The 22,500-nt window shown below is 44.1% G+C and overlaps 4 protein-coding genes across 7 annotated transcripts in view; 3 read left to right on the plus strand and 1 right to left on the minus strand.

The window, feature by feature from the left end:
* Positions 1 to 2,325, minus strand: part of dock8 (dedicator of cytokinesis 8) — a 49,460-nt gene extending 47,135 nt beyond the window's left edge. For both annotated transcript variants that reach the window (XM_030358533.1, XM_030358532.1), the window contains exon 1: positions 2,107 to 2,325. In XM_030358533.1, coding sequence (XP_030214393.1) covers positions 2,107 to 2,159 — 53 coding nt within the window. In that variant the 5' untranslated portion in view covers positions 2,160 to 2,325. The remainder of the gene's footprint in view (positions 1 to 2,106) is intronic.
* Positions 2,326 to 3,624: 1,299 nt separating this feature from the next.
* Positions 3,625 to 15,938, plus strand: cbwd (COBW domain containing). Of its 3 annotated transcripts, XM_030358550.1 has the most exons (16): positions 3,625 to 3,783; positions 3,929 to 4,067; positions 4,252 to 4,338; positions 5,050 to 5,146; positions 5,399 to 5,490; positions 7,484 to 7,543; positions 8,130 to 8,167; positions 9,594 to 9,640; positions 10,329 to 10,415; positions 10,509 to 10,553; positions 11,106 to 11,162; positions 12,194 to 12,245; positions 14,533 to 14,601; positions 14,683 to 14,748; positions 14,958 to 15,084; positions 15,494 to 15,938. In XM_030358550.1, the coding sequence occupies exons 2-16, from the start codon at positions 3,968 to 3,970 to the stop codon at positions 15,565 to 15,567; spliced, it is 1,098 nt and encodes a 365-aa protein (XP_030214410.1). In that variant the 5' UTR covers positions 3,625 to 3,783; positions 3,929 to 3,967; the 3' UTR covers positions 15,568 to 15,938. The 3 variants fall into 3 exon arrangements, with proteins under 3 accessions (XP_030214410.1, XP_030214412.1, XP_030214411.1); XM_030358552.1 differs by lacking the exon at positions 3,929 to 4,067 and having other exon boundaries at positions 3,626 to 3,783; XM_030358551.1 differs by lacking the exon at positions 3,625 to 3,783 and having other exon boundaries at positions 3,908 to 4,067.
* A 1,310-nt stretch (positions 15,939 to 17,248) lies between these two features.
* foxd5 (forkhead box D5) lies at positions 17,249 to 18,617 on the plus strand. Its single transcript, XM_030359135.1, has one exon. The coding sequence runs from the start codon at positions 17,354 to 17,356 to the stop codon at positions 18,374 to 18,376; it is 1,023 nt and encodes a 340-aa protein (XP_030214995.1). The 5' UTR covers positions 17,249 to 17,353; the 3' UTR covers positions 18,377 to 18,617.
* A 1,230-nt stretch (positions 18,618 to 19,847) lies between these two features.
* pgm5 (phosphoglucomutase 5) overlaps positions 19,848 to 22,500 on the plus strand; it is a 21,726-nt gene continuing 19,073 nt past the window's right edge. Inside the window, exons 1-2 of the mRNA XM_030359276.1 lie at positions 19,848 to 20,572; positions 21,946 to 22,108. Of these exons, the coding sequence (XP_030215136.1) occupies positions 20,315 to 20,572; positions 21,946 to 22,108 (421 nt within the window). The 5' untranslated portion in view covers positions 19,848 to 20,314. The remainder of the gene's footprint in view (positions 20,573 to 21,945; positions 22,109 to 22,500) is intronic.

A 22,500-nucleotide genomic window follows, 5' to 3' on the forward strand; every position in this document is an offset into this window, starting at 1 on the left:
GGGGGGGGGGGGGGGGGGGGGGGATGGGATTTAGTTCCCTGTACTAAAAAGGAGGAAGAACTGGGTAGTCCCCTGTAAATATACACTGCTCTAGTGTATATTTCTAGTGTATGCTCTATGCGTAATTCACATTTAATTACATTAGAGTCAGCCATGTTGTCATGGATGTGCAAGTAGCGGACGAGACGTACCAGCTCAGGTAGGTTTACAGGTGAGACAGTGGACGTTAGGGTTCACACCCTGGAGCTTTCCACTCTAACCCACAAGACCATCCTGACCCTCGTGAAGCTGGAATCCCCGACTCAGAGGCTTAGGTTAACAAGGATGCCCTTAGTTCTCTTCCTCTATCGCCCACCCACCAGCGCCTCCATCGGGGTGTTCCCTAACACCCAAGAGGGTTAACAGATGTCATTATCTCAAGTGCCGAGGAAATCGGCAGCATGCAATGTAATACCTTATGAGCCGGGGCCATTAAGACAGTATTGAGCGAAAGAGGCCCCCCTGGACACAGCTGTCCTTAACACCTGCTGTGGCTCCACCAAACTCCATCTTCCATGAGGAGAATGGGGTGGGTCGTGTTTTGTGTATCACAGTCTGGAGTCATGAAGCAACAGTCATTTCCTGATTCAAAACGGTCATCATTAAAAAAACGGAAGTGAAACAGAGCTAGGTACAGAAAAAAAAGAGAACAGGATTTCCCTGACACTTCTACAGATATAGAGAGGAACTGCAGATAGTGAGTGTAACACCACACACACACACACACACACACACACACACACACACACACACACACACACACACACACACACACACACACCACACACACACCACACACACACACAGGTCTACATTTTACTGTTATATAAGAGCGCTGTATACATTTACAAAAAAAAAGCACCGTATCATATTATATGCTTTCCTATTCCACAGTCATAAACACATTTTCTGGCTGAATCACCACTGGATTCATTGGGGAGCTCCAATACCATCAGCGTAGCTCAGCTGGAAGTTGTCTTAAAAGATGTCAATCTTAACAAGATAGTATGGTTACTGGTAGTAGGAGCAATCCCATTATTAATTTAGCTCCATGACTGCCCTTCCATGTGACAGACCAAATGATCAACAGAAATGTATAACTTTATAATTATTGAAGCAAGTTCAAGCCCTAGTGTGTGTAACAACATTAGTCATGTGTTACAACGTGGGCCACTGCAGCTGCACGTGAGAAGGATTATTACCGATTGCATGGCTGCAAGTAGCATGTGTCTCAATGAAGTGTATAACACAAGCATGACACACAATGGACTGCCATGTGCATTACTTCCTCCCCACCTGGTTAGTAACACAGCAGGAACTACACTCATATCCCGCTCTCATTCATTTCTGATATATGGAGCACACACACACACACACACACACACACACACACACACACACACACATACACACACACACACACACACACACACACACACACACACACACACACACACACACACACACACACACACACACACACACACACACATCCCGCTCTCATTCATTTCTGATTTATGGAGCACACACACACACACACACACACACACACACACACACACACACACACACACACACACACACACACAGTAAAGGAAATGGTCATCCTGATTTCAAACTAGATGTAGAAAAAATAGTTTTTTCAAGAAGCAGAAATGAAAGCAAAACCACGTATAAAGTCCGCTTAACGTAGAACCGCTCAGCATTGTGCAACCACAAGGCGCTTATTGAATGGGTTAATACCTAGCTACTAAAGTAACAATGTTTACCACACGTCCCGTCACTTAATCACGTGGCAGATAAAAAACAAACATCTGTCAAATTAACTTCATCTTGTGGGAAAAGCCGTAAAACACAGAACAAATACTACAAACAGTAAATACGTTGTTGTTGTTCCCCCGATGTTGACCCAAACAAGAGAGTAATAACAGTTAGATATTTGGAGATCATTAACATTCCCAGCGTGTGCCAGCCTGCCTTAGTGTCTTACTACAACTCTCTTGACAGCTCCGTCCAAACCCCGCAAACACACTTTGAACAACGTGTCCCATGACAAAAGAGTGTTACCTGTTGATTTTTAGAGCAAAAGCCCGTCGGTCCGAGCTCACGAGGGAAGCCATGAAAGTTTAACTCCAGCTTTGCGACGCGGTCTTGAGCGTTATTAACGGGGACTCACTAGCACCCTGGTCTTGGTACTGCACAAATGTCATGCAATCCTCATTTTTCGCGGTGGTGGTAGGCAGGGTTCTGGGTGTAAACTTCCGCATTTGATTTGAACCATCCCAAAGAAGTAACAGACACCCGGCGGCGGTGTGGGAGGAGATGAAACGGGTCGGACACGCGCTCACAAACATACACGCCTCTTTCTCCGTTCTGATGAATCCGCCGGGAAACTGCTTACCGAGCATCGTCTGTCTCTTGTATTATTACTGTAATAACGGATCGATTAATGTATAAATAGGCTGAAGACCTCCCCCCATTAAACATTTATAAACGAATATGTAATTTACGGTTAAACACAACTGGTAAAGTTGTAGCAGGTGCAATGGCTGTGCGATGCCGAAAGCACGTGCCGTATATATCGTGTTTTTTCGTAGCGTGTTGATTAGATGTGGCTAAATAGTATATGTGGACCTGTGCACCGCTTTTGATTTGACTTAATTATAATTTGTTGGTGAACTAGCTGTGTCTAAAGCGGTCAAGGATTTTGAGCTACCAGTTGAAAATAGTACTTAAATAAAATGAGGCTATAAAGTTGCAAAGAAAACAATGACAAAGCTGTTAGACTTTAGCCAATTTAGATGATACTCTACCGCCACCACCTGGGTAGAGGTAGGGACTGCAGATGACATGGGCCCCCCATCAATTAAGATTTTGTTGTAAATAATACAGGAACATTATTGATATCATGTTGTATAATATAGCGTAATATGTTATTGTATTATAATATAGTAATGTGCATTTGCATATCTTGTAAATATAGTGACAATGTATTGTGGAAGTTTTAATTGAGGTGGCTGAGTGTATTAAACTAACCACATGAAAACAGGCTGAAAAGTTACGATACCAGGTAGGATTTTGAGTGGATTTTATTAGAAAATACAATTGGCAGAATTATTTTCAAAGCATTTTGGCCTAGCATTCTGTCCATTTTCCTATGAGCGGTATTTCATTTACCCGGCCCATGCTTAACCGACTCTCCTTAACTAAGAGCACTAACTCTGGACCCTCCTAAGGGAAATGAGAATCTCCTCCTCTGGCTGAATGAATTGTTTTGTACATAAATCTATAGGCTCTGTGACTTTTCATCATGTTTTCTGTGCAGCAAACACTGAAATGCTTTTTCTCGCCCTCTGCCGTTCACTATGGTGCATTGCACTCCACTACAGGTTGACTCCGTACGTACGGTTGCCTATATATGATTTATATATTAGATAAATGTTATGAAAAAAAAAATTCCCTTTTCATTTAATTTACATTTTCAACATTATAGGTGGAACAAACTCTGAATTTAGTCAGACTTTGTCCCTCTAGCGTGAGTTCCCAGGAGCATCCTGTGGAACCAATATGACTGCAATTGGGTCGGTAGTTTGATCATGTTGCACATAACGCTACACATTCTCCCATGGCTGTATGATCACTGGAATTATCCGTGCTGTACAGTTTAATTCTTTCCTTCCAGTTTCCTATGCAATCAAGCACTGGAGTTGTGATATAAGGAGTTGAAAGAAAGGCAGAGTTGTGGTAAGTGTCACGCTTTTACGTGTTCGTAGGAAGTAAACAAAAACCATGTGTAGGCTTTACACGTTGATACCTGACGTGTGTATCTCGCTAGCGGTCTAATTTCAGGAATAGCACCGGTGTTTACATTTTGTATCGTCATCGGCAGCATTTCTTGGCCCCTTCTGAAGAGAGTATCAGCGCTGCAATGGATGAGCCGGTGCAGCAAGACGATGATGACTGCCCTGAGTTGGTGCCTATAGAAAATGATAAACAAATACCTGTCACCATCATCACTGGATACCTTGGTACAAGACGACAATATTATTGTTGTCTAAGATGTATTTGTTATTTATGTTTAACAGGCGTTTATACATCTAGTCCAAAACACGTGGTTATTTATAATAAATCAGAATCGTGCATGTGTAGTCCTATGTTATTTATACCATGGTTATTGATATTCTCAACAATTCAACTATTTGATTTGTCTAGGTGCTGGGAAGACCACACTCTTAAATTTCATATTGTCGGAACAGCACAACAAGCGGATTGCTGTTATACTAAACGAATTTGGAGAGGGTAAGCCAAGTACCATGGAAGGACAATCTGTTGGTGTTATTTTTACTGAAATTATAATTGACCACATGTTGTACTGTATTAGAATGAATTATCTCAGTATTATTAAAATGATCTTAAGTGTTCGTCGCTAATATGTAACTAAGAAGCTACTCATTTGTATACCACTAGAGTGCAGCAAACATCACAAATTCATTGGGGTTTGTTATTCAGAGATGTGTGTGTCATCGGACAAACATTTTTGCTTTGGTCATTTCAATGGGCAGAAGGAACCATTTCACAAGCTGCAATGCCATGTCAGATCTTTTCATAAAATGACCTGACCTGTATAATTCTAAAACGCATCCAGCATGAACATGCCGGCGATGACCTTTTTCCTCAAGATGAGGGATTTAATTCTTACGTACTGCAAGCTTAGAGAAGCATTGTGAGACACCACCATTGTTGAAACTGTGGTCACATCAATTTTTATTTCTTTATTCTGTAAATATTATTTGGATATTTGCTATCACCCCTTTCTTTGATGGCAGAAGACAGACGAATCCCTCAGGATATCCTGAGCACCTTATCTTTGAGTGTTGTTTCTTTATTTCTCATTGGAATCTTATAATCCACACTTGTAAGTCTGCTGCACTATGCCATTATTGAAACAAGAGCATTATATTCTGTATTCAGACCATCCGTTATTGTCTTTCCTGGTGTTGTGTCTGATAGGGAGTGCCTTGGAGAAGTCTCTAGCAGTGAGCCAGGCCGGAGAGCTGTATGAAGAATGGCTGGAGCTTCGAAACGGCTGCCTCTGCTGCTCTGTCAAGTGCGTTGATCCACTTCGGCCCATTGATAGTATTTGAGTCAATGTATAATTGACCACAGGGGCTGCTTAGTTTAAATTATTAACACATATTTATTATTCGTTTGGATCTTCCAACATACAAGATGCATCATAGAACTTGGTACTATTACTTTAGTTAAGTCCTACAGGAAAGGCTTTTTGAAACGACCAAAAATAATTATTCAAATCACTTTTATAACATTATAATTTATATAAATTCGGTCCCCTCTTTAGAGACAATGGCTTGAAAGCAATAGAGAATCTGATGGAGAAGAAGGGGAAATTTGACTACATCCTGTTGGAAACCACAGGACTCGCAGACCCAGGTAACTCAATAGCTAACTTGATTTATTACACAACAAAGTCTCCTAAAATATTGCCTATAAAGCCCTCTGAGGCTCACTGTGATTAAGGGCTACACAAATATAATTGACTTGACTTAAGGTAGCTAATGATTCTGAACCGGGTCAGGACCCTATTGGGGGCCAGAGGTCTCAGCTGAATATTAAGACTAAAATTCATACAATTTAATCAGTATAAAACTTAAAAAAGAAGATAAAGCCAGTTATACTTTGATAAATATATATTAAAGGTTGGGTATGGAATTCTCTTTTTTGGCCATTTTTGCAAAATTACTTGAAATCCTTATCATATCCCACTTACAGCCACTGAGTTAGAAGTACTGACATGAAAATTAAACAAGTCAAGTCAATCTGTGGAACGGGCAGGGCTCGATAAACTCCAGCCAATGATTTCCAGAACCACCGAGTGGCATTGAACAGTAAGTACGTCAAAGTACTGCACTCCCCCTCGCGTGACCCCTTCGTGCACGTACTCAAAGCTCGTGACCCAGAGCAAGCTTCTGTTTGTTGTTATCCTGCGGTAGCTACTGGAGCTAGCTAACTAACTAATCCACATTTGGACCTAGCACTAGAAGACAACCCTAAACTCCAACCTAGCTAGCCTGGCTCGCTCTCGCGCATCTGTGTTCGCGCTCGTGCATGATTGCGCGTCCATGTACTTGGAATGGGTGAAGGAGAGGGGGTAGGACCATTTGAGTTGTGTATTTTCAAAATCTGCTGGCGTTTCGCAAATCCCATACCCAACCTTTAAGTTCTAAGTTGTAGTTGTTTAAATGTGTGGTTTCAGTTGAAATGGTATCAAAATTAAGACACAAAGTATGTAACTTTAAATTTAATTTTGATTCTATAATGTTTACATTGCTACATCACCGACATACACTGAACAGGTCCAATCTATATTAAAGGGCATTGATAAAACGTTGTCAGTCCAAAATATTTTTCTACCAATGCTGCACCTAACAATACTTCACAGAAAAATGTTTCCCTTCGGTCAAACAGAATATTGTATTGTGACTTGTTCTCTTTGGAGTGATGCACGTGTGGAAACTGCAGCGGCTTCTGTATTGCTGTCCAACAAACCTGTTTCCACCGGGGCCTTCAGAAACACAAACCATTGCCTTCTCAAGGGTTGAACGAGGGAACAAGTAGAAGGCCATTATGGTGGCTGGTGGGCAATCTGTGATGACTGGGGTGTGGCAGAATGACAGGTGTCAAACTAAAACGGACCCGGCCATTCACACTCCACTTAGCTGGACAGAGCCCGCCCTAACACAACCCACCAACGTAAACGCTACCCGCATGCCCGATGGCCTGTCATTGGCTGAGACGTTCTCGTTATTGACTACGACAGAGCTGTCATTGGCCTAGACAGTGCTGTCAATCAGAGGTCTCCCAGCAAGGGGTGGGGTGTTGGAGGGCCATGTGGATGCTCCGTAAGGGTGAAACGGTGTTTCTCATTCCGCACCTATCAAATATTTACAATGCTTTCTTATTCCCAGCTTGACGCTTTGACACAAAGTGCATTTTGTGAACAGGATTAGGCTTGCACGCAGACATGGCCTCGCCCCATAACCACTTCCATAGCACAAATTGAAAGGCAACGGAATGTACCGCCGGGAGATAAACTATTTAACAATGGTGAAATAAAAAATATTGGTTTTATCTGGCCCAAGAAGCACAACTAAACTACATGCATACACTAACTACGACTGAGGAGTGTAAGACAAATACTTTTCTGTAGTTTGTTTTAATACTTCATCACATGGTTTACTATTTTTAACCTTTTTTTTGTTATTATTTTTTTTGTCTGTATGGCTTATATTAGAGAACAATTTATAGATTTGTCGCTGCTTGTTTCCTTCTCCTGGCCCCTGTATGCCCAGGGTGTATGTGCTGTATACCTAGAGCTGAAATGATTGCAGATGTTCTCTATTTATTATGTTAATCTCCTCTGCAGGGGCTGTGGCGGCCATGTTCTGGGTAGATGCTGACTTGGGCAGTGACGTCTATCTGGATGGTAGGAAATACGAAACCACAATGTGCCATCTTTTGTTGATAATGCACTTTTGTTGCTCTTTGTGTTTTTGTATGCTAGATTTGTTTCCTTTTTAGTTTGTGCCTGTGTCACATTTTTCACTTAGTGAAGCATTAGTGAAGATAATTCAGTTCGGACCGTTGGTAAACAATACAAAATAACTCTGGGTTGCCTCTGTTTTGGGTTGACCATTGTTCTGTTATGTTGAATTTATTAACTTAAATTCCAGCAAAGTTTAGGCCTGGTCTCCAAACCACAACAGAAAACAGAAAAAAATAGAGCCCCCTTGTTTACAAATTAAATTCCGGGTGTTCCTCCACAGTAAGAATTCACAAAATGGTTTATTTTCTTTCTCCCGATTGAATACTCAGCTGTTCGGCATGTTGTGACAGACTTGCAGACCAAAAGTGGATTCTGGAGTAGACCCAGAGAAAGTGTCTTGGACAAACAGACTTAGCTGGACACCAAAAGGCTGTGGAGAATCATAAAATAAAGCCGAACTGCCCTGTTGAACCCTCTAACGTTAAAATTAACCACTAATACATTTGTTATATTTCCACATTTTCAGGCATCGTCACTGTCATTGATGCAAAGTACGGACTGCAGGTGTGTTTTTATGATTATTGTATACATTTATTTTTTTTTGAAAGAGAACACTTTTTTAGAAAAGGCTCTAATTAGATTTATGTTTTAAATGCTTTTCGAGACCTCTGATAGATTTGAACTGAACCCTAAATGGACCTTTTCACACACCCCGCCCGCCGTCGCAGAATTATAAAATAGGAACATGGTGTGTGACAGTTAGATTATCATTTTCAATCTGAAGCTGTCATGAATGTGTCCCCTTTGCTGTGTCCTGGACACAGACAGGAAGAGGAGACAGCATGAAGGCAATGTCAAAGACAAAGAGACAGCAGGATGATTTAAAGTGAAGGAGCAATATATGCCAGAGAGTTGTGAGCATTTTAATAGGGCTGTCAGGTTCACTCGCCACCTTTTCCCCTCAGCTATCCAGTGGAATACCCAACTCACCAACTGCCTTAAGGCACCTGTACCTGGTAGCAGTATAGACCAACCATAGAAAGTAAAGTCAGGGTTCAGAGTTTATGACAGATTTCATGGTAAATGTTCACACATGCCACGGATTGAAAGTGAGGATTATTATGAGGTTAGAGGTTAGTTAGTAACACATAACTACGAGGTTACATTCTTTTTATTTACTGGTTTTGTGGTACTAAATTTGAAGCATCAGCTTTTGTTGTTCTGCTTACATCTCAGTCATGTATTTCACCACATGGAAAACACAACGTGGCTTCTGTTGTCTTGTAAACCGTCTGTTTTGAAAGGGTGGTTGGCCTTTTAGCCAATGATTGTGGCGGGAAGGGAAATTAAACATGCACATGTTTAGTTATTACCTCATTATGTAACTCTCTGTGGCCGTATGGCGTGTTTAGGCGAGCCTCATCGGGTGCGACTCTTGAGATGCGGCCGTAGAACGGGGGAAGAAGGGGGTTGGCATTCAGCCAAACTGTTCAATTGAATCCTTCATCTTATTTGATTGGCTACCCATCATTCATTGTTGGTTACCGTGAGACAGGTACGCTTTGTGAGGTGACAGGGGGCTGATGGCTTGATGTTCAGGGCTCAGCCGGCGGGGTCGTCCTCTCCTGCCCTGGCTGTTATTACGTTTGGACCCTCTTAGCGCTAGTGCGGCCCCCCTCTCCACAGAGCCCATCACAGGGAAACAAATCAGAAAAATAGGAGGTTATTGCTTCGTTTTTTGTTTTTTTATTTGCCAGATTGAATATCGGCTTTTTAATCATTTATCACAACGTCATGCTTTTTTTTTTTATATTGCCTGTTAGAATACTGTTGGTGTGTGTGTGTGTGTGTGTGTGTGTGTGTGTGTGTGTGTGTGTGTGTGTGTGTGTGTTTATAAAAACTCAACCTGTTTTGTTTTGTTAGAAAGGCCATTGAGTATTCATTCTGGATTTGGAATCTAACGTAATCTTTCTGACTGTTCTGTGTAAAGCATCTAAAGGAGGAGAAACCTGAAGGCCTGGTTAACGAAGCAGCCAGGTATGCAATTGTAACTCATTGTGTTTGGGGCGTTGGTCTGTCTGTCTCCCTTTCCCCAAGCCTGTCTGTATTTCTCATTAACCCTTCACTTGTCCGTCTTCATACCAGCATCTGTTTAGTGTTGTTGCTGTCGTTGTTGTTGAACAAATAGGCGGCAGCAACAGTGGCTTGACCCCTTGAACTTTGTGCTTTTGTTGGTCTTGTCGCCTCCTAAACCAAACGTTGGAGACACACACACACACACACACACACACACACACACACACACACACACACACACACACACACACACACACACACACACACACACACACACACACACACATTATGTTTGGTGGTACAAACTGTTGACCTTTGCTCTCAGTCGCATTATGAAAAAGCATTGTGAATCAATTATGGTTTTAATATTTTTTAATTTAACCTATAATCAACATCATTGGATAATGATGTTGATTCATATTTTAAATGGCATATACACTCTGAGTCAATACCATTCTTTCTCATCAACAAGGAGGAGATTGCGAATCCGTGTGTTGATATGTTTTGGTTTTGTTTTCCTAATTAAGAAATGAAGAAATCCGCGCCTTTACCTTCCAGCTTCAAGTGCGACTAAAAAGTACATGGAGGTCCTTCATGGTTGACGGTAACGGTCAGGTAATGACGGTTGTACCTGGGGCTTCCTCAACAGGCAGATCGCCCTGGCAGACCTGGCCATCGTCAACAAGACCGACCTGGTGGAGCAGGAGGCCCTCCAGGAGCTCAGGGACACCGTCAGGTCAGCCGAGTACCCCCCCCCCCCCCCCCTCTAGTGTAGCAGAACCCCTTCATTAGCACAAGCGATTGTTAAAACGTCTTTTTTTTTTTCCAGGTCGATCAATGGTCTCGTCAAGATCCTGGAGACTCAGAAATCAAGGTGCAATTCTGTTCTTTAACCACCAGGTCCAAAGAACCAGCAGAGGATCGGTGTGATTACATACAAGCCACATTCCCACACATGCACCCCCCCCCCGCCCCCCACATACCCTACCTTCTTTGTGTGCATGCGTGTGTGTGTTGTGCATCTCCTAGTTCTAACACAGTGCGCCCGTTAGCGGAGCCAGGTAGCATGTGTGCACGCCGAGCGGGTCACTGTGGGTTTCAAAGCCAGGGTGTGTTGCGGCCCGGCCCCTCACAGAGCCCGACTCACGGGGGGGGGGGGGGGCGGATGAAAGACGCTGGGCCGAGCGGGGTCAACCACTACAAAACGTTCACATGAGTCTTCAGTTTCAGCCACCCACCGGTAGCTCTTCATCAGCGGGGGTGAGAGGGGGGGGGGGGGGGGGGGTTGTGTTTTGTCTGTTATCTCCCGTTTTGTGTACGAGTGTTTTGGGGGGGCACTGGGTAACCTCCTTAACCGAGCTCAACCGGGGACGGTTTCAATGGTACATCTCCTCTTCTTCTTCTTCTTCTTCTTCTGCCTCCGCAGGGTGGACCTCTCTGAAGTCCTGGATCTGCATTCCTTTGACAGTAAAGACAGCGCAAAGTGAGTCCCTGAAAGCCTCTCCTCCTCTGTCAATATGCGGAGGAGGATTATTAACTTTTTTCTCCGCCGCGCTCTAAGTCCCTCAAAGGGCAGGCCCTGTGGGGAGACGGCGCATTGTGACGGGAACCTCGGTGCAGCGTGCAGCGGTCATCAACGGTCTTAGTACCGTCGGTCCCATGTTCCCCTTCTAATTAACAGACTCCCCTTTAGAGCCGGCCTCTATCGCTCCGTGGGAGGCCGCTGTGTAGGGGAGAGGGTGGCCATATTGAGACCCCTGTAGAAACAGTGTGCGGTGAATGGGAGGGGGGGGTGGGGGGGTTCATCCATCCATCCATCCATCCATCTGCATGGGGAGAAAAGAGGGCCGAGGTGTTAAGGCTCTCTTACAACAGGCCTTTGCCCCCCCCCCCCCCCCGACGGGACCAGCTGCGGAGGATTAGGTCTGTGTGTGTCCGCGAGGCTCCCGAGGAGACGGCCCCCTTGTTCCTACAGATAGCCCCTTTTAGTCCTGCCTTTTCAGAGACCCCCCCCACCCCTTCCTCCCATTGAGCCCACGCTGGCTGTTTGATGCGGCCCCCCGCCAGGCCTGCCTGTGTGGCACCAACAACACGCGGGACTCAAACTGCTGGACACACATTTTAGCCTCCTTGTGAGGTCAGGGCAGAAAGGACACACTGGGCGGGGGGGGGTTGTTTAAAGCACTTTGGAGGGGGGGCGGCGTCGGGGGTCGCTGAATGATGATTATCTCATTAATTTTTGAACAAAGCGGTGGAAACGTACTTGCAAGTCTTTTATTTGACTTAATTTACACAAAGTAGAACGTAAATCTGAGGTGGACACAAAAGGTATACACAAATAATTGGTTTAAGTGTGGAGAATCACTACTCAAAATACACTTTAAAAGGGTTATATGAACATCTAAAAGATAGTTAATATATATATATATATATATATATATATATATAATATTTATTTCAACTTGGTAGAAAAGTTGGCAAAACTATGATTTAATGTTGTGTTTCTTCGTGCAGTTTAGCAGAGAAGCTGCGGCTGATGAAGGACTCAAAGCCTCATCTAGACAAGGTAACGTCTTCATCTGCTCTGGAAGTTGGATTGACCGCTTTCGCTTATGTGTTGGCATTATTTGAGTATCGCTTCTTATGTGTATCATAAAAATAATGATGATGAAATATAATATGATAGGTATTTGTATAGAAGCTTGTAAAGACTTGTACAAAGTGCTTTGACGTGCACAGTAAAAACTATTCAAAGCAGGGAAAAGGAAATGGGAGGACCTTGGGGGGAGCGAAGTACAGAAATACAACCTATTGTGACACAGGAATTAAATAAACCATGAATGAATGAGAAGGGGAATAATAAATCAAAAACAAACAATGAATGAGACGTGTATTTTACCACAGATGAAGTGTGTGTGTGTGTGTGTGTGTGTGTGTGTGTGTGTGTGTGTGTGTGTGTGTGTGTGTGTGTGTGTGTGTGTGTGTGTGTGTGTGTGTGTGTGTGTGTGTGTGTGTGTGTGTGTGTGTGTGTGTGTGTGAGTGAGTGCAGTCTGAGCCCCCTAGCTGTCATCTGGCAGTGGTGCACGTGCCTGGGGCTAAAGGCATGCGTGCTCATCATTGTTACCCCAGGCCATCACACTCGGGTGAAAACTCCTTCTGTTTTTTGTGTTGGGGATTTACCCAAGGCTTTTGAAGTGTTGTAGTGCTGGGAAAGAGGCTTATCCTGAGTCATACACTGTAAAGAGTGTCTGTCTGTCTCTCACAATCTCTCTCTCGCTCTCTTTCTCTCTGTCTGTCTCTCTATCCTGTTACTGATTCATTATGGTCAGCGAGTAAAGCACTGGTGTCAGTCTGTCTCTGTCCTGATGAGACTCATGTTAAAAATGTTGCCGCAATGGATTGCTTTTGCCTTTGTGTGGGTCTTTACTACAAACACACTTTGTTTATTTATGTGTTGCCCAATCTTGTGTTGCCCACTCACAACACATCCTGCACCCTACATTTTTGAGGGCAACTGTAAACACATACAGTATGTTTGACATAAAGAGTAGGTTTACCGGGTAAAGTAATCTCCCTTTTGCTACACAGATGACCTTTCCTTCTCCAGGTAGTAGTCCCCCTCTAGCTTACCGGCTGACCACGCTTAACATGCTAAAATCTTACCATGTAGGTATTCAGGGTTTATGAATATTTTGGATTCCACATACACTCAAGTCAGCATAAACTATGACCTTATCTTTAAAGCGAGCACTAGAATGCTTGTATCGAAATACATGAATATGCACTTACTGCTAGCTACACATACACCAGTGCATAATTACAATTAGGAAACTGGTTCTAGGCTTCTCCCTTGGAGACGAACGCCCTTTAGTGGGTCCACTTTAATGGGTTTCATCACACCTCAAGTTCTCATTCAAAACCCCCCATTTAACATATTATGGTGTGGGATATGACTTTATACCCCGTGCCTGCGAATCAAAGGATAGGGAGCAGGGAATGGGATGGCGGGGAAGGGGGGGCTTGTTTGCGTGTGGTGCGTGAGTAAATAAATGGCATTGTTGTCTGTTTTCCTCCAGTTCCCCTTTTCCCGCATGAATCTCAGCCCTCCTTCCAGCCGCCCCCGCCAGCCCCGCCCCCACCTCCTTCTCCTCCCTGCGTTGCTCTTTTCATGTTAATGAGAATGCTGCTTTTCTGTTGTTATACCAAATGAAAAGGAAGTGTGTAATCTTAACACTTTGACACAAAACCCTAAATATCTGCAAAGTGCCCCCTTTTTCAGTGCTGTAAAGGAAGTGGAGGAGGGGGGCTGGCGCGTGAGGAGGGGTAGCGAGGCGATTCGGTGAAGGAGGGGTGTCATATCGGCCGGTCTCAGGTGCTGAGTGGCCCCGTGGTTTTTGACACACTCATCAACGAAGTTGTCAATTGGCGCGTAAAATCGCTTGCTCGTAACTTAACATCTAATCACTTCTCAGGTTTAGTTTAACGTGTGCAGGGACTTGTGTCTTATATATTTCCGGTGGTTATCACTGCAGGATACTACTGACAATGAGGTTTAATGAAATACTACAGTTGATCAAATTCACATTTTAAATTAACAAATTTCCTTAAAAGTCTGATTTGTGTGCAGAGCAATGAATTGGTGTTTGAACAGCACATATAAAAACGACATGAAACCATCTATTTCACTCAATGCTTTTTATACTAGGCCTAGTATCACACCGAATTCAAGCAAACTTTTGTCAAGTTTTGTAATTCAACTCAAACCATAACATCAAACCATTTAACTCAAACCATAGCTGTGAAGTTATCATAGTTCATCCTTTCACATTTTTCTTTTGTGCTTTACAAAACAGAGCATACTGACGGTGACATTTGAATTGGACGGAAACCTTTCTGAAGACGTATTAAACATCTTTGTCCAGGTATAAATTACTTCAAAACATAGTATTTCATGCATGCATAAGACTATAACTAATGCTAATGTTGTATCCCCCCCTCCTCAGAACCTCCTGTGGGAAAAGATGTTCCACAACAAAGAGGGCCTTCCTATGACAGTCATCCGCCTGAAGGTCCTTCACCGAGAACAAGGATTTTATGATCTCCAATAATTGTTTTTTCACATGCATTGTCTTGACGTGTGTGTGTGTGTGTGTGTGTGTGTGTGTGTGTGTGTGTGTGTGTGTGTGTGTGTGTGTGTGTGTGTGTGTGTGTGTGTGTGTGTGTGTGTGTGTGTGTGTGTGTGTGTGTGTGTGTGTGTGTTGCATGTGCATGTGTTCAGGGCATCGTGGCCTTGGCAGGTAAAGCCCACCAGGTCATGCTGCAGGGGGTCCATGAGCTGTACGAGTTGAATGAGCTGCCCCAGCTCTGGGGGGACGACCCCAGGATCAACAGGCTGGTCTTCATAGGTACAATCACACACACACACACGCATTTCCCGTTGTTTGCGTTGAGTCTTGTCCTGCAGAAGCCTCAAATGCTGATCACTAAAAGTAAAAAAATACATATTTATATCTGGCATGTCAATGAATTAAATAAATGAATAAAAATAGTTCTGAAAGCCAGAAACAAAGGGTCAAATTAAATGAGTGTTAAAATAAGTAAACAAAATGGAATTTGATCTGGAAGCAGTCCAGAGGTCCCCCTCCATATTGGATCTCCTCTTTGGTTTGCAAAGCTGAACCTTGTAGTTTTTGTTGCGATAGTTCTATAGGCCGTGATCACCGTGTTTGTGGCTTGGTGCTTATGTGTTTTGCGTGTGCAATCGAGAATCTCTCTTAACGTGTGCTTCCCTCCTCCCATCCCCCCCCCCCGCAGGGCGAAACCTGGACAAAGACATTTTACAAGAGCAGTTCACCTCCACAGTTGTGGCCCAGGAGAAGGGAGCATAAGAGGCTTCTAGTTTGTGTTAGATTAGTTTGTGTTTGACTGCCCATATTGACAATTGATTGACTTGATTGATTTAAAGCATTTTTCTGTGCTGCTTTGCGATCATGTAAAGGAATTTTACATGCACTCGATGTTGACAGTGTGTAGTCCCAATTCTCAAATATTATCACACTGGTTAGGACCAAAGGCATCCTCAGACAACCTTCTAGTATGCAATATTTGCATATGTTCATGGCCTGTGTATAAGGTTTTAACAAAAGCATAGAGCGTTTAAATGGGTTGAGGGATGTATCACCAATTAAAGAATATTCTTGGCTTAAATTAGTACTTTTGTTATTAAATTATTAAAATAAAGATCATTTTAAACACTGTATGCCTAAGTTTACTTTCTGATTGAGTTGTACTAATTAAAATGAGTCCAAGTCAAATTGAATCTCTTTGAGGGGCTCGAAATACATTTTTTCATTCAATCCATAGGTTCAACATTTATTTGATTCTAGAAGTTTTTGATTTTGCATTGGCCAAGATGTGAGTTTCTTAAAGTAATTACAATTGGCCTGATTATTTGCTAAATTGTCGCAGATGGACGGATGCTTCTCCTGATTCCTCCAAAGATTCGGTCTAACAATTAGTAAACTACATATTTAAAAAAAACGAACTCTCCTCCGCCCGTGAAAGAGGCGGTGGCGTTTTCCCCTCAACTTGGGCAATTTGCAATGGTGATGTGGTATTTCCATGGGGAGATTTTAACACGTATCCGCGTGTTGGACAGGTTTGCTTTGAGGATTGCTCTGGTCATTCATCCCGGGCCATAAAGCCGACCTGAGCCCCTGGAGCCGTAAGCGCACCGTGCAGCTGGGCCGTTTCCTACTCGATTCTGATGCTGATCGCCTCGTTAGGCCTGACTATAGACCACCTTTTCTCCCGGGCTGCGGGGGGGCCCACCACGGCCATCTTCACGGCCACGCCCCCCCGCGGGCATCCAGAGGTGGCAAACTAAACCAAACAACGGGGGTCCCGAGTGGAAAAACGCTTAGCTTTTATCACGAGTTTAAGGCGTGGTGTTAACATTTCCTAGTGCATTTTACCTCCAAACGTGCTACTGTACTAAGGGGGATCTCCCCGACCCCTCCCTCGGTCGGGGAGAAGCACAAATACCTCCTAAATAAACTCAGTTTACAGGAATTGTATTTATGTTCAAAGCGAATCTCTTCCTCATTTGATATTTAGCAGGGCCTGGAAAAAGATGGAGACTTTTTTCCAATAACGTAAGCAACATATTATTACCCAAACTGCGATGGCTCTCGGAAACTTTCTGCCGTTCATGCGTTCTTGGGTTGGATGCCAGACGACTGGACTTTGTGATTGTCTATTAAAGGTTGAAGACACTTTGAAGAAATAACCTGGTGCTTGGTTTTAGTCATTTAATTATAAGTGCAGCTAAACCGTTTTAACATTTGCATAAATGTAACACTACATCTTTAGTGAATTTAAGCTTAGCGTAAAATCTCATTACAGCAACACTCCCCCCTCCCCCAACACACACACACCCCACCTGCATGTTTTGCTGCTGTGGCCCCCCCATGACGAGGGGCCACTCTGATAGGTTCTGGGCTTGAATGGGACTGGCCTGCAGGGTAGCGGCTCTCTCACCATATAAAGTCCCCAAATCCCATGAGCACGGCACACAAACCCTTTCAAAAGAGGAGTAGAATCACCCGTTTACTCTGTGCGCTTTTACGCATAGGAGTTTTACGCACCAACGCTTTGACCGCTCCAAACTTGACCATGACGCTCTCCAGTGAGTTTGAAGCTTCTCATGCTGCTTCGCCTTTGGGAGAAGATGAAATTGACATCGTCGGAGACGGAGAGCAGCGGACAGGCAACTCACGGCCGTACCCCACAGACCCCGGGTCCTCACTCGAGTTCGAGTGCTCCGAGTCCGACTCCTCCGGGGAGAGCGAGAACAGCTTCTCCTCCTCAGACGCGTCTCTGACAAGGAGGGCTCTGACCAGCTCGGTCAAGCCCCCCTACTCTTACATCGCCCTCATCACCATGGCGATCCTACAGAACCCGCAGAAGAAGCTGACGCTGAGCGGCATCTGCGACTTCATCAGCAACAAGTTCCCTTACTACAAGGAAAAGTTCCCTGCGTGGCAGAACTCCATCAGGCACAACCTGTCACTCAACGACTGCTTCATCAAGATCCCGCGAGAGCCCGGAAACCCTGGCAAGGGGAACTACTGGTCACTGGACCCGGCCTCCGAGGACATGTTCGACAACGGCAGTTTCCTACGGCGAAGGAAGCGGTTCAAGAGGAACCACCCCGAGTTCGGGAAGGACGGATTCCTGTTTTACCCCAACTTGTACCGTTCCTACGGGCAGCCCTACTGCGTCCAGGCGCAGATGAGCTCACCGACGGCCACTATGTGCATACCCCTTCAGGAAGGCATCATAGGGATTCCCCAGTCCCCATACCACGGTGTCCCTTACCCGGGAGGACTTACTGCGTATGGAAAGGTCACCGGACCAAAAGACTATAAAGCTCAGCAGTTTGGCACAGCACCCGCGGAACCGAAGCCCTGCACGCGGAACGCGCAGTCCACGTGTTCCTTCAGCATTGACAGCATCATGAGCAAACCGTCTTCCCAACGCAACCACGTCACCATGAGTTACGGGTGCCACCTATTCAACGGGGCCCCCACAAGCTGTCTGGTCCCGGGGCTCCTCCAGGATTCAAGGACTCCGTTCTGTCCGTCTTTGTTGAGCAGTGTGACAGAACAGGTTCAAATGTCTTATCCTCGGTGTTAAGGCTTTGGGCCCAAAGAAAAAAACTTGATCTGATATGAATTGATGTTTTAGGCCTCATGCGATGGACGCAAAGACCCTTAAAGCTGTGATTGCATGTTTATTTATGTTAACATTTGTAGTTGTGTCCGACTGGAACCATGTAAATAAGATGAGTAATAATATATTTGTGAAAAGAAATTCCAACATAATTGTTGAATGTATTTTGTGAAGAATTTGCCACTAAAATAAATATTTAAACGAATATTGAATTGTGTTTTTCTTCCTATTTATTCTATGTAGCTACCTTTTTTTATTTCTCAGGGATTTTTTTTTGTTTTCAAACATGAATGGATTTAAACAGTGAAATAATAAAGAGCCGACAGACAGGTCTTATTAACATAAGAATATACAACGCAGAGGTCTTTGTAGTTAGTTTCATAATAACGTTCGATAAGTTTAATAATAAAGTAAAGTCAAAAGAAACATGTTTGTTTAGGCCTAAGTTCTGTTTGAGAAGACAATGTAATTTGAGCCTAGATAATAAAAATGATTATGCTTATCATTCCATAATACATAATATATTCATATGATAACATATAAAGATAGCCTAAAGAAAATAAATTATGTAAAAGGCTTAATATATTTCAAACGTCTACAAATCAAGTAGCCAATCCAATTGCGCAACTGTGTTCTTTCTTTAATTTATGCACTAGACCAAAAAAAAAAATGCGTTGGATAATGTGATGTTTACCAGAAACAACAAACATAGTGTTTGTATTGTTATTATAATGCTATCCTCGTACATTCTCATCGACGCTATCATCCATCTCGTCCTTAATGGGGGCTCATTATTTGCCAGCGTGCGGCGCCGTCTTGCGAAGCGCGTTGTGAAGAGCAGATGACGGAGCTTTACCTTAAGGGGGCGCTGCTGCCCAAGGTTAGGTGCGTGCGGACGACCTGGGGGGCTCGTCCATCGGGGTTCTGGTTGGCGCTATCTGCCAACTGCCACACACACGAGGGCAGGAGCCTCCCTTGTTTCACACGATGTGCCAAATCCCCCTGATTTATATCTATTTATCTATAGTCTCTATAGATATAGATTTACAGATATATACATCTATATAAAGATATATAGATATATAGATATATATATATAGGAATCTCAAGAAAAATACTAACTGCGTTCCCGGGGATCTAACAACTTCTAATGATTGTTTCATGATACAAACCCCGTAAACGTTAAACCCTCGAAAAGCCTTTCTGTTATGAATAGTAAGGATAAAAATGATTGTTGCATACGCCTTTATATATCGGGGATGCGGACAGACACAAAGAGTCTCCGATTGCATACCGGGACCCAAACAATTTCCCCAGCAGTCCTCGGTTTATTTTGGGCTCAAGGCGCAGCTGATTGCAGCTAGGGGGGCTTTCAGCCAACCCTTCTACTCCTAGCAGGCGGGGGTCTTTGGAGCGCGCCGGGCTTATTAGGAAAAGAGGGAGTTGTCAAAGTGGCACACAGCTCGGACCTCTGCAGCGCGCACTGTCTGGCGGAGGCGCGTTCCGGTGGTTGTTGCGCACCGTTTTCTCCATCTTTGCGCTCTTGAACTCAAACTGTTTTTCCTTTTTAAATGAAAGTGATAACTGGTTTATTTGTATTATAGTCGACTGACACAGTGGGAGGAGCATTACACAAATCTCCATCGGATGCCATTGCCACTTAATTTCTTTTTTGCCATAGCGGAACATAAGACGGATTGAACCCGCAGACTGATAAGAGGTCCGTGGCTGTCTGGTCCTTCATCAAAAAGTGGACGCATTACGCAGTCCCCTGCGTCCCGACTAGAACGCCTCATAGGGAAGTTTGATCATCATCATAATCATCACCACCAAAAACACCACCAGCACCGCCATCACCATCAACTTCATCAACGTCATTCCTTTGGGTTCCTCGCCTCGAGGATGGAGACAAGCCCCATCCCGGTTTTGACGGTCCAAACCACGCCGTTTGAGGACCAGCGGCCCGGTACCAATGGGCTCCGGAGGAAGACGGCGGTGTTCGAGGGGAAGAAGAACTACCTGCAGAACTACATCCAGAGCGTGCTGTCCTCCATGGACCTGCGGGACCGCCAGGGCTGTACCCTGGTGGTGGGGAGCGACGGCCGCTATTTCAGCCGAGTGGCCACCGAGGTGATCGTACAGATGGCAGCAGCTAACGGGGTAAGATCTGAGTTCTAAGATCAGCTTAGCTGTATGGTCACGGGTCGGGGACAGGGGATGGCAGGGCTGTCTCCTTCTCAGTCGATATTTTGATTTGACACGTCAAATACAAGTCTAAGGTTTATATTTGTTATAATCAATGAGGATAAAAAATTACTGTTATCCAGATCAATATATTGGTTACACTACAATATTGAAATATCAATAATCATAAACTTCTTTACTCGATTTGATTCAAGCAAACCACAACTTGTATTGGATGCCTTTTGCGACCTTATAACCCTTCCATTGTTTTTAAATCGATGTATTATTCAACATTTCGACTAAATTATGAAGAATAAAATAGGGTAGTCAATATTCTACTGTGCGGAGCAGCGACGGCTGGTGGTGATTGGTTTGGACGCGTTCCAAGGGAAAATGTCAGGGCTTGTAATTTGTTTAAAGTGACCCTTTTTTCTGCCTGCCAAGCCTAATGTCTCTGGCTGTCTGCCTTATCGGCATTTCCATCCATCCTGCTTCACTTCCCTGCCTACACACACACACACACACACACACACACACACACACACACACACACACACACACACACACACACACACACACACACACACACACACACACACACACACACACACACACACACACACACACACACACACACACACACACACACACACACACACACACTCCTTTGGGGGCTTTGGGGATACCCCGTCCCCTGGCAACGGACCAGATTCCAGGGTATACTGGCAGATAGCTGAGGTGATCTCTCTCCAAACCGTTGCTGACGTAGAAGCAATTGGTTCAGGTCATGAAGTTCAAAAGATTCTCATTGCCAACGGGCGTTGTACATCAGATGTACTTTATTCGGTGTACCATAAATCAATACTTAAACAAATGTTTAGGTTTCAGATCTGGCGTTCTCATATAATCTTTAAAATATTTAATTTCTACTCAGTCTTTGCTGGACTCTTTCTGGTCTCTTTCGTTCCCCTGCCTCCCGCTTTCTCTCTTCATACACACATTGTTGTAACGGTAACATGACATAGAGAGATATACAGAAATCCTGGCAGATGTCAGGACTGACGAATTGGGTGTTGGAGTTAAATGTAAACACTCGTAGAAGCATTTGTAAGTTGGTACATAGAGGCGCATATTATGTTTAGTCTTAGGAACCGTACAACCTTTTAGACCATAATTGGATTGTATATCAGGCACAGTCAATTATGAATTATTTACATAATGCTCTGCAATGTTCCATTTACCAGCGCTTTTCTTTACATGTCACTCATGTCATAAAGCGTTTAGGCTCATATCCATGGTAATATCCATCCTACTCGTTGCCTGTCTCACTTGATGTCCACGGCATGCAGATTGGACGTCTGGTCATCGGCCACAACGGCCTCCTGTCCACGCCGGCCGTGTCTTGCATCATCAGGAAGATCAAGGCCCTCGGTGGGATCATCCTCACAGCCAGCCACAACCCCGGGGGGCCCGCCGGGGACTTTGGGGTCAAGTTCAACGTGGCAAATGGCGGTAAGCACCGAGAGGGTCGATGGACTGGAACAAAAGTTATAAATGCTCTTATGGCCTTTTTTGGTTTCCCCTCGACTGGGTTATGTGTCACATAGTCCTTAGGGGGCCATCTCACTGAAAGATGGGAAAAAACAGTCAGATCGTTAAAGATCAATGGCTTGTCTTTTGTTCACACAGAGGGATTCAAGAAGGATTTCCGTTGAACGAATGGTGGGATCATTTAGCATCATATATATCCTTTAGCATGAGATAGCCTCTTATCATTAAGTATCAAATTGGTGTAAGTATTTGTGGGGTGTGTGTGTGTGTTTGTGCGTGCGTGTGTGTGTGTGTGTGTGTGTGTGTGTGTGTGTGTGTGTGTGTGTGTGTGTGTGTGTGTGTGTGTGTGTGTG

This window comes from Gadus morhua, chromosome 6 (genome assembly GCF_902167405.1).
Source record: "Gadus morhua chromosome 6, gadMor3.0, whole genome shotgun sequence".
NCBI lineage: Eukaryota > Metazoa > Chordata > Actinopteri > Gadiformes > Gadidae > Gadus > Gadus morhua.

Coding starts and splice junctions, on each gene's coding strand:
- cbwd (XM_030358550.1), top strand. CDS start 3,968: ATGGATGAGCCGGTGCAGCAAGACGATGATGACTGCCCTGAGTTGGTG. Junction 4,339..5,049: donor ACTAAACGAATTTGGAGAGG/GTAAGCCAAGTA, acceptor TGTGTCTGATAG/GGAGTGCCTTGGAGAAGTCT. Junction 15,085..15,493: donor CAACAGGCTGGTCTTCATAG/GTACAATCACAC, acceptor CCCCCCCCGCAG/GGCGAAACCTGGACAAAGAC.
- foxd5 (XM_030359135.1), top strand. CDS start 17,354: ATGACGCTCTCCAGTGAGTTTGAAGCTTCTCATGCTGCTTCGCCTTTG.